This window comes from Acinonyx jubatus, chromosome D2 (genome assembly GCF_027475565.1).
Source record: "Acinonyx jubatus isolate Ajub_Pintada_27869175 chromosome D2, VMU_Ajub_asm_v1.0, whole genome shotgun sequence".
NCBI lineage: Eukaryota > Metazoa > Chordata > Mammalia > Carnivora > Felidae > Acinonyx > Acinonyx jubatus.
Window position 1 is genome coordinate 22501 of NC_069393.1, and position 10150 is coordinate 32650.

The 10150-nt window shown below is 61.2% G+C and overlaps 1 protein-coding gene and 4 non-coding genes across 5 annotated transcripts in view; all 5 read right to left on the reverse strand.

Moving 5' to 3' along the window:
• Positions 1-2576, reverse strand: part of LOC128312701 (collagen alpha-1(I) chain-like) — a gene marked incomplete at its 3' end in the record, with an annotated part of 24957 nt that extends 22381 nt beyond the window's left edge. The window contains exons 1-3 of the mRNA XM_053207713.1: positions 2344-2576; positions 1160-1360; positions 1-178 (exon numbers count right to left, since the gene is read on the reverse strand). The exon at positions 1-178 is cut by the window's left edge and continues 23 nt beyond it. Coding sequence (XP_053063688.1) covers positions 1-178; positions 1160-1360; positions 2344-2576 — 612 coding nt within the window. The remainder of the gene's footprint in view (positions 179-1159; positions 1361-2343) is intronic.
• On the reverse strand, positions 926-1044 carry LOC128312754 (5S ribosomal RNA). Its single transcript, XR_008292445.1, has one exon. It is a non-coding gene; the product is annotated as a 5S ribosomal RNA (ribosomal RNA).
• On the reverse strand, positions 2110-2228 carry LOC128312755 (5S ribosomal RNA). The gene has a single exon (XR_008292446.1). It is a non-coding gene; the product is annotated as a 5S ribosomal RNA (ribosomal RNA).
• A 712-nt stretch (positions 2577-3288) lies between the features above and the next one.
• On the reverse strand, positions 3289-3407 carry LOC128312756 (5S ribosomal RNA). The gene has a single exon (XR_008292447.1). It is a non-coding gene; the product is annotated as a 5S ribosomal RNA (ribosomal RNA).
• Positions 3408-4467: 1060 nt separating this feature from the next.
• On the reverse strand, positions 4468-4586 carry LOC128312757 (5S ribosomal RNA). The gene has a single exon (XR_008292448.1). It is a non-coding gene; the product is annotated as a 5S ribosomal RNA (ribosomal RNA).
• Between the last annotated feature and the right edge of the window lie 5564 nt (positions 4587-10150).

The window sequence follows — 10150 nt, forward strand, 5'->3', positions numbered from 1 at the left end:
CGGGCCCCGGGCGGGTGGCGGAGGCGGCGCAAGAGGACCCTGGCAAGGCGCTGTGGCGCAAGCCCCGGCCTTCACCGATCCCGGGACTCTTGCAGTCTGCTCCCGGCTTGGCCCCACGCCCGCCTCCGCTTCCATCCCGCACCGCACCGCACCGCACCGCACCGCGTCGGGCCGCTCACTGGGAAGAGGGTGGAAGCGAGCGTGGGGCATCAGGCCGGCCGTGCCTTCTGGGCCCCCCCCCCCTCCCGGCGGGTTCTCAGCGCCTCCTCCCCAGTCCCAGGGCGAGCGCAGCCAGCCCAGAGTCCCCAGCGCCCCCAGAGAACGTCCCCAGCCCGAGCCCGCTGCCCTAGCTGGGCCTGGCGAAACGCCGGGGACCCTGGGGATGAGGGCTCGAGGGAGGGCAGAGGTCCGGGACCCAGGGAGCCCAGGCCTGTGGAGGAGTCTGAGTCTGGGGTCTCGCTGCCCCGCCCCCCCGCCCGCTCCTGGGTTCTTGGATCCACCCACCCAGCCCCCACCCTCCAGTCCCCAGGCGCCAGCCCCCGGTCCCCGCTCTCACCGCACCCCCCCCAACCCACCCCTCCGTGCGGGTACAGTGTCAGGAAAGGTGCGAAGCTGGGGCGTGGCTGCCAGCGGGTGCAGTGGGATTTAGCCTGGTGCGGGGAGCGGGGAGCGGACCCGTTGTGAAGTGCCGTGGGGTGTGCGGGCTCGGGGGGGGGGGGGGGGGAGGGGCGGGGCCAGGCTAGGCCAGGCCTGGCCGCTTTGCCGGCCCGGGAGGGGCTGAGGGAGCAGTGGCCGGGGTGTGTTTGGCCCCCGGAGCCGCGCTCCCCGGGCAGAGAGGGACACACGGAGGGAGTGGGGAGGGGCGGAGGGCGCCAAAGGAGAGGTCAAGGAGGCCGGAGGCAACAGGCAATGGGCAAAAGGCAAAAGCCTACAGCACCCGGTATTCCCAGGCGGTCTCCCATCCAAGTACTAACCAGGCCCGACCCTGCTTAGCTTCCGAGATCAGACGAGATCGGGCGCGTTCAGGGTGGTATGGCCGTAGACGCCGGCGGCTGCCGCTGGGCGCCTCAAGAGCCTGCTCCACGCGTCCCAAGCCCAGCGGGTGCCGCGCTTCACCCATGCACGCGCCTGCCTGCCTGCCTGCCTGCCTGCTGCCTGCCTGGCTGCCGCCGCCCTCCGCCGCGGGCCCCGGGCGGGTGGCGGAGGCGGCGCAAGAGGACCCTGGCAAGGCGCTGTGGCGCAAGCCCCGGCCTTCACCGATCCCGGGACTCTTGCAGTCTGCTCCCGGCTTGGCCCCACGCCCGCCTCCGCTTCCATCCCGCACCGCACCGCACCGCACCGCACCGCGTCGGGCCGCTCACTGGGAAGAGGGTGGAAGCGAGCGTGGGGCATCAGGCCGGCCGTGACTTCTGGGCCCCCCCCCCTCCCGGCGGGTTCTCAGCGCCTCCTCCCCAGTCCCAGGCGAGCGCAGCCAGCCCAGAGTCCCCAGCGCCCCCAGAGAACGTCCCCAGCCCGAGCCCGCTGCCCTAGCTGGGCCTGGCGAAACGCCGGGGACCCTGGGGATGAGGGCTCGAGGGAGGGCAGAGGTCCGGGACCCAGGGAGCCCAGGCCTGTGGAGGAGTCTGAGTCTGGGGTCTCGCTGCCCCGCCCCCCCGCCCGCTCCTGGGTTCTTGGATCCACCCACCCAGCCCCCACCCTCCAGTCCCCAGGCGCCAGCCCCCGGTCCCCGCTCTCACCGCACCCCCCCCAACCCACCCCTCCGTGCGGGTACAGTGTCAGGAAAGGTGCGAAGCTGGGGCGTGGCTGCCAGCCGGTGCAGTGGGATTTAGCCTGGTGCGGGGAGCGGGGAGCGGACCCGTTGTGAAGTGAAGTGCCGTGGGGTGTGCGGGCTCGGGGGGGGGGGGGGGGAGGGGCGGGGCCAGGCTAGGCCAGGCCTGGCCGCTTTGCCGGCCCGGGAGGGGCTGAGGGAGCAGTGGCCGGGGTGTGTTTGGCCCCCGGAGCCGCGCTCCCCGGGCAGAGAGGGACACACGGAGGGAGTGGGGAGGGGCGGAGGGCGCCAAAGGAGAGGTCAAGGAGGCCGGAGGCAACAGGCAATGGGCAAAAGGCAAAAGCCTACAGCACCCGGTATTCCCAGGCGGTCTCCCATCCAAGTACTAACCAGGCCCGACCCTGCTTAGCTTCCGAGATCAGACGAGATCGGGCGCGTTCAGGGTGGTATGGCCGTAGACGCCGGCGGCTGCCGCTGGGCGCCTCAAGAGCCTGCTCCACGCGTCCCAAGCCCAGCGGGTGCCGCGCTTCACCCATGCACGCGCCTGCCTGCCTGCCTGCCTGCCTGCTGCCTGCCTGGCTGCCGCCGCCCTCCGCCGCGGGCCCCGGGCGGGTGGCGGAGGCGGCGCAAGAGGACCCTGGCAAGGCGCTGTGGCGCAAGCCCCGGCCTTCACCGATCCCGGGACTCTTGCAGTCTGCTCCCGGCTTGGCCCCACGCCCGCCTCCGCTTCCATCCCGCACCGCACCGCACCGCACCGCACCGCGTCGGGCCGCTCACTGGGAAGAGGGTGGAAGCGAGCGTGGGGCATCAGGCCGGCCGTGACTTCTGGGCCCCCCCCCCTCCCGGCGGGTTCTCAGCGCCTCCTCCCCAGTCCCAGGCGAGCGCAGCCAGCCCAGAGTCCCCAGCGCCCCCAGAGAACGTCCCCAGCCCGAGCCCGCTGCCCTAGCTGGGCCTGGCGAAACGCCGGGGACCCTGGGGATGAGGGCTCGAGGGAGGGCAGAGGTCCGGGACCCAGGGAGCCCAGGCCTGTGGAGGAGTCTGAGTCTGGGGTCTCGCTGCCCCGCCCCCCCGCCCGCTCCTGGGTTCTTGGATCCACCCACCCAGCCCCCACCCTCCAGTCCCCAGGCGCCAGCCCCCGGTCCCCGCTCTCACCGCACCCCCCCCAACCCACCCCTCCGTGCGGGTACAGTGTCAGGAAAGGTGCGAAGCTGGGGCGTGGCTGCCAGCCGGTGCAGTGGGATTTAGCCTGGTGCGGGGAGCGGGGAGCGGACCCGTTGTGAAGTGCCGTGGGGTGTGCGGGCTCGGGGGGGGGGGGGGGGAGGGGCGGGGCCAGGCTAGGCCAGGCCTGGCCGCTTTGCCGGCCCGGGAGGGGCTGAGGGAGCAGTGGCCGGGGTGTGTTTGGCCCCCGGAGCCGCGCTCCCCGGGCAGAGAGGGACACACGGAGGGAGTGGGGAGGGGCGGAGGGCGCCAAAGGAGAGGTCAAGGAGGCCGGAGGCAACAGGCAATGGGCAAAAGGCAAAAGCCTACAGCACCCGGTATTCCCAGGCGGTCTCCCATCCAAGTACTAACCAGGCCCGACCCTGCTTAGCTTCCGAGATCAGACGAGATCGGGCGCGTTCAGGGTGGTATGGCCGTAGACGCCGGCGGCTGCCGCTGGGCGCCTCAAGAGCCTGCTCCACGCGTCCCAAGCCCAGCGGGTGCCGCGCTTCACCCATGCACGCGCCTGCCTGCCTGCCTGCCTGCCTGCTGCCTGCCTGGCTGCCGCCGCCCTCCGCCGCGGGCCCCGGGCGGGTGGCGGAGGCGGCGCAAGAGGACCCTGGCAAGGCGCTGTGGCGCAAGCCCCGGCCTTCACCGATCCCGGGACTCTTGCAGTCTGCTCCCGGCTTGGCCCCACGCCCGCCTCCGCTTCCATCCCGCACCGCACCGCACCGCACCGCACCGCGTCGGGCCGCTCACTGGGAAGAGGGTGGAAGCGAGCGTGGGGCATCAGGCCGGCCGTGACTTCTGGGCCCCCCCCCCTCCCGGCGGGTTCTCAGCGCCTCCTCCCCAGTCCCAGGCGAGCGCAGCCAGCCCAGAGTCCCCAGCGCCCCCAGAGAACGTCCCCAGCCCGAGCCCGCTGCCCTAGCTGGGCCTGGCGAAACGCCGGGGACCCTGGGGATGAGGGCTCGAGGGAGGGCAGAGGTCCGGGACCCAGGGAGCCCAGGCCTGTGGAGGAGTCTGAGTCTGGGGTCTCGCTGCCCCGCCCCCCCGCCCGCTCCTGGGTTCTTGGATCCACCCACCCAGCCCCCACCCTCCAGTCCCCAGGCGCCAGCCCCCGGTCCCCGCTCTCACCGCACCCCCCCCAACCCACCCCTCCGTGCGGGTACAGTGTCAGGAAAGGTGCGAAGCTGGGGCGTGGCTGCCAGCCGGTGCAGTGGGATTTAGCCTGGTGCGGGGAGCGGGGAGCGGACCCGTTGTGAAGTGCCGTGGGGTGTGCGGGCTCGGGGGGGGGGGGGGGGAGGGGCGGGGCCAGGCTAGGCCAGGCCTGGCCGCTTTGCCGGCCCGGGAGGGGCTGAGGGAGCAGTGGCCGGGGTGTGTTTGGCCCCCGGAGCCGCGCTCCCCGGGCAGAGAGGGACACACGGAGGGAGTGGGGAGGGGCGGAGGGCGCCAAAGGAGAGGTCAAGGAGGCCGGAGGCAACAGGCAATGGGCAAAAGGCAAAAGCCTACAGCACCCGGTATTCCCAGGCGGTCTCCCATCCAAGTACTAACCAGGCCCGACCCTGCTTAGCTTCCGAGATCAGACGAGATCGGGCGCGTTCAGGGTGGTATGGCCGTAGACGCCGGCGGCTGCCGCTGGGCGCCTCAAGAGCCTGCTCCACGCGTCCCAAGCCCAGCGGGTGCCGCGCTTCTCCCATGCACGCGCCTGCCTGCCTGCCAGCCTGCCAGCCTGCCTGCCGCCGCGGTCCGCCTTCGGCCCCAGGCTCTGGCTGTGGTCGCCCAAGAGGACCCTGGCAACTCGCTGTGGCACAAGCCCTGGCGTTCTCCAATCCCGGGACTCTTGCAGGCTTCTCGGGGCTTGGCCCCACGCCCGCCTCCGCTTCCATGCCGCACCGCACCGCACCTCGCAGCCCCGCACCACACCGCTCCTCACCACACCACATTGGGCTGCTCACTGGGAAGGTGAAAGTGAGCCTGGGCCATCTGGCAGGCCCTGCCTTCCGGGCCGCTCTGCCATGTATTCAGTGCCTCCTCCCCAGCCCTATGGCTCTTGCAGCCAGCCTCCTGGCTTTTCCCTCCCGTCTGCCCCACCTTGTCAAACCCTACCGGGAGCTCCCAGTGCTCCCAGAGAATATCACCAGTCCCAGCCAGCGCCGCTTGCGCTTGCGGAGACCATTGCTCGCCTCCCCCCCCCCCCCCAACACCTCGTCCTGGTTCAGGAGAATAGATCTATTCCCAGATAGGTAGACAGATAGTTCAAGGACCGAGAGACACTCTTTCAAGGTGATTGACAGAGAAAGGAACACGTTGGGATAAGAGATGGGCAGATAGGGAGAGTCAGAATAAGAGGAACAAGGGGAGGGGGGGTGTGGAGAGGGAGATGGAAAGGGGGAGGGAGACAGAGATGGAGTCGGAGAGCGAGTGGGAGCGGTATTGAAGCAGAGACCTCTGGATTATCCAACACAGAGCCCCCCCATACTCTAGGAACCACACACAAAGAGGCTGTGTTGGAGAGACAGCTACCCCTCGGGAGGGTCATGGTGCTGGGGCGAGTTTAGGCAAAGTGGCCATGGCTTGAAGTTGACTCATGACTCCTTGGATCCCAAGGGCCTGCAGCCTAGGCCTCAGGAGGCCCGTCTGATCCCTCCTCCCATTCCTGTCAGGCCCAGGTATGAGATGTGTGTGTTCGGGTGGGGGTGTGGTTGGTGGTAATGTGTGTGTGTCTGTGTGTGTGTGTGTGTGTGTGTGTGTGCGCTCGAGCGCACGTGTGCCTATGCGTGTGTTGGTGGGTGGGAGCACTCCCTTGCGAGTAATTCCTTCAAGTGATTCTCCCTGTTTCTCCTGGCTCTTCTGGCCTTTGGGCGCAGTCTCGCCTTGGTCTGTGTGGTCAGAACGAGAGCGAGGACCTGCATGCCAACGGCACCTCTGGGCCCGGGGTGGTGGGCCTTCTCGTGTCCTGAGCTCGAGTCAGAATGGGGAAGACTTGGCCTCATCAGGGGCAAAGGGCACTCATCATCAGAACAATAGTAGCATCCTTTAGGAGCTCTACTGTATTTTTTAAACATATACACCATCTATACCTGCCCCCATTAGATGCATACGACACCACCTCCTCCTTCAAGATGTAGGGTCTGTCCCTTTTTCCACCCTACTAAATCTGGCCTGGCTTAGGATTGTTGTGAGCAGTAGAGAATGGTAGTGTTATACCCCGAATTCGTGATCCCCAGAGACCACCAGGGAGCCGAGTCCGATGCAAAAGCGAAAAGCCTTTATTCGAGCTAGCTTGAGCTCAATCTCCTACCTGCATCCACGCAGCGGTGACATACTGGAAAGAAAGAGAGAGAGTTTCAAAAGCACAAAGGTTTTATAGGGATCATGGCCTTAGCCGATTGGCTGGGGAAGGGTCGTGGACTCAGCCGATTGGCTGCCAAAGTGTGGTCCCAATCAGCAATTGTCAGAGTCACTTGGAACTTGTTAAAAATGCAAATGTTGGGCCTGGTGGTCACAGACCTACTGAATCAGAAACTCTGGGGGTGGGGCTCAGCAATCTGTGTTTCAACAAGTCTTCCAGGAAATTCTGATGCCCCTGAAGCTTAAGAACCACTGTGTCTGAGGATCTCTAACATGTTTGGCCTCAGTGTATACAGAACGTTTCTCACTGGTTCCCTATTAACCATTGGCTGTCAGCCTTGCTGTGCTATATAAATACCTAGCATCAAACACCATCCCCAGAGACTCTGATGAATTGGTTTGGGGAGGGGTAAAATGCTCCCAGGTCATTCTAAGCCTGGACAGGGTTGAGGGCTCCTGCCTCTGGCCCCCACCTGAGAGAAGCCCTCCCTCTTCTACTCACACTTTCCATGCCTCTCACACTCCCCTTCCTCCCACCTCAGACTTCGGAAGAATGCCTCAATCGGTAGCCTGCTTTCTTAGAAAACATAAGTTACTTAAGGGGAGGAGGCGTGTTCTGAGGGTTGAGCAGGTACTTCTTTCTGCGGCCATGTCGGGGACATGGTCACTAGTCGGCCGGCCTAGGTCTGCTCTTTCAGTCGCCGTGACGCTTAAGCAATTCTGGGCCTGCCTTTTAAGAGGCCTGGATGTTTTTGATTTCTCTCTCAGAAGTCTTGCTCCGATTTTTGCTGCCGCTGGGAATCCAGACTCTGCTGGTGAGAACCGGGAGCCCCACAGAGAGGTCTCGTTCACGCTCTGTGGTCAAATGGCCAGCCAGCTCCCAGCTGGCCAGCAGCAGCCCGTGCTGCCTGTACGTGAGGGAGACATCTAGGATGCCCAGTCAGCTGAGCCTTAAGAGGACAGCCGTTTCCTTTGATGGCATTTGATGGCCATTTGGTGGCAGCAGCTGTAGAAACTCTAAGTCTTTACCACCCAGATGAACCCAGAGAATGCGCAGAATTATGAGAGATAATAATAATAAATTGCTTTAAACCACCAAGTTTTGAGAGTGTTTGTTTCATGACCATCTTACATCAGACTGATTCTATAATTGTTTCTTTAAACCATATGTGACCTCAAAATAGATTATGAGTCCCTTAAGGGCCTCAACAATGCCCATCGTTGTTGGTTCTTGTACTTGAGTTCAGTGCAGTAGTAGGTGGCATATTCATTCCACCAGAAATGCTTATTGAGGGGCACCTGGGCTTCTCAGTGGGTTGAGTGTCTGACTTTGTCTCGGGCCATGGTGTCGCCTGCCATCAGTGAGTTGGACTCCCGAATTCAGCTCGCTGCTGTAAGGGCAGCGCCTGCCTGAGATCCTCTGTCCCCCCATCCCCCTGTATGCTTTCAAAGAAACATTAAAGAAAAAAAGTGCTTCTTGAGCCGGTACTATGGTCAGAGTAGGCAGTTGTAGGATGCCTGGAGGCTGGCAGAAGAGGAAGTTCTGGCCAGCTATCAGGAAAATCAGAATCAGAAGCCATTCCTGTCAGTACTCTAAAACAAAGCCACGAGAGGCTGGATCAGACCGGACAGGCCCAAGATGGCGTGTGCCATAACAGAAAACCCTTGACCAAATAGGGAAGAAAAGGCACAAAACCCTGCTTCCAAGAAGTCTAGTTCCCAAGTAGTGAATATTTTACCCCTTGTCGATAAAACAGAGAAACCCGAACCCCAGGGCACACAGCTCTCTCTCGCTCTCTCTCTCTCTCTCTCTTTCTCTCTCTCTCAGTACCCAGTCTCACATCTAAAGGGTATACTTTCACTTTCATAAACTTTGCTATTTGTACCACTCATCCACCGTGTTGGACCTCTCCTGGAATTCTTTTTTGTGAGGAGACCGAAAGCCTTCGGCGACATCTTTGGATTGGGCTAGGTTGAGGCCTCAGGGCCCGCGGTCTTCCCAGTTTATGCAGCCACGTTATGTGTCAGGCTTCGGCGAGGTATTATCGTGTCGACTATGTTCGTTAAAGTCCCTGATGTACCAGCGGGCACGGACACTCACCCAATGAGGAAAGCACGAACGAGGACACGTCAAGTCACAGGAAGAGTTGTTCATGCACTACTTTTGAGCCTCTACTACGTGCCGGGCACTGGACTGCCAACTCAGTGACCTTTCACCGTGTGATGAAACTCGGCTTCTTACACGGCGCACAGAGCAGAACGTAAGAGCAGCCACACAACACCCTGGGAAGGGTGTAGGAAGCTCACGAACCAGTCTCAAAGTCGTCTGTGGGGGTGCAGTTGAGAGAAGGCCTTGGTCTGGGTCATCTCTTGGCACTTACCGCTCACGATGCCCACGTAGGGAAGGATCTCAGTTCTGCATGGAGATTCATCGGGTGGCAGTCGCCCGTTTGAAGTGGTCAGACATAGAGAGGTATGTCTGAAGAGCCTGACAATTTGCTGTGAAAATCTTCCCCTTTTTAAAGGGATTTCAGCCATTTGGGGCCCCTGTAGACCTCCTCTGGTTTTGCTTCTTTTCAGTTCTGGGGTGTCAGCGGATGCTGCCAGCGGCAGTACCTTCAACTGTTTGTGTCGCTGCTTGACACAGGCCCCTGCTCGACGTGACAGACTCCATTTTGCTCTCTACAGGTGACGTGGGGCCTATGCGCAATTTTGTGACTCCAGTGTGGACCGGTTGTCTTGTTTTCAACCCTTCGTTTAGAGACCACAGTAAAGGCTCTTGTCTATGCTTCCTCCCTCTTTCTTTGCCTCCTGACCTGTTCTGGTGCTTTCCTATGTGGCCCCCTCATGGCATGGCCCCTCCTCTTGGGTTCTGTAAGAAACAAATTATATTTTCAATGGCAGTCATCCCCTGATCTGTTGGCCCCTGATCTGATCTTTCGATTTCAGAAAACTGAAATTTTCTATTCATACACTATGTTTTAGGGGCGCCTCGGGGGCTTAGTCAGTGAAGCGTCAGACTCTTGGTTTTGGTTCAGGTCATGGTCTCATGGTAGGTGGGATTGAGCACTGTGCTGGGCTCTGTGCTGACAGCCCGGAGCCTTCTTGGGATTTCTCTCTCTCTCTCTCTGCCCTTCCTCCCACCTCATGCTTTCTCTCTTTCTCTCTCTCAAAAAAATAAATGATTAGACATTAAAAAATTATAAAATATATATATATATATATATATATATATATACATATACACACACACTATATTTTAAAACAGCCCTGAATGACAAGACACTTCACAGGCACTTTGAAGAGTGAACAAGAGTGAACAAATAAAGGATGGATGAACACTGCGCTTTTCAAACAACAGGCCAGGATGGAGTCACTTATATGAAACCCCGAAAGACTCCTCACCACAAGACTTATCATCTTAAACCCAACTTCAGTTTCAGCCTCTCTCCCAGGAGTGGAATTTTGAACCAACCACATGGGCTGGAATTCTCCAGATCAGCACTAGAGAGGTAATCTGCACGCTGAGACCTCCCTGATCTTTCCCCTAAGGGAAGGTGACCTTGCCTCAAAGAATCCTTTCTTTTCTTTTGCTAATAACCAATTGTCCTACCTCAGTTCTGCCTATAAAAGGCTTCCCTGTGGTGCAGTTTCCTTCTCTTTGTCAAATGGCATGCTGTCCACTTCGTGAATCATCGACTAAAACCAACTAGACTTTTATTTTTTTAATGTTTCTTTATTTTGGAGTGAGAGAGAAATGTAGAATCTGAAGCAGGTTCCAAGCTCTGAGCTGTCCACACAGAGCCTGATGCAGGGCTCAAACTCACAAACTGC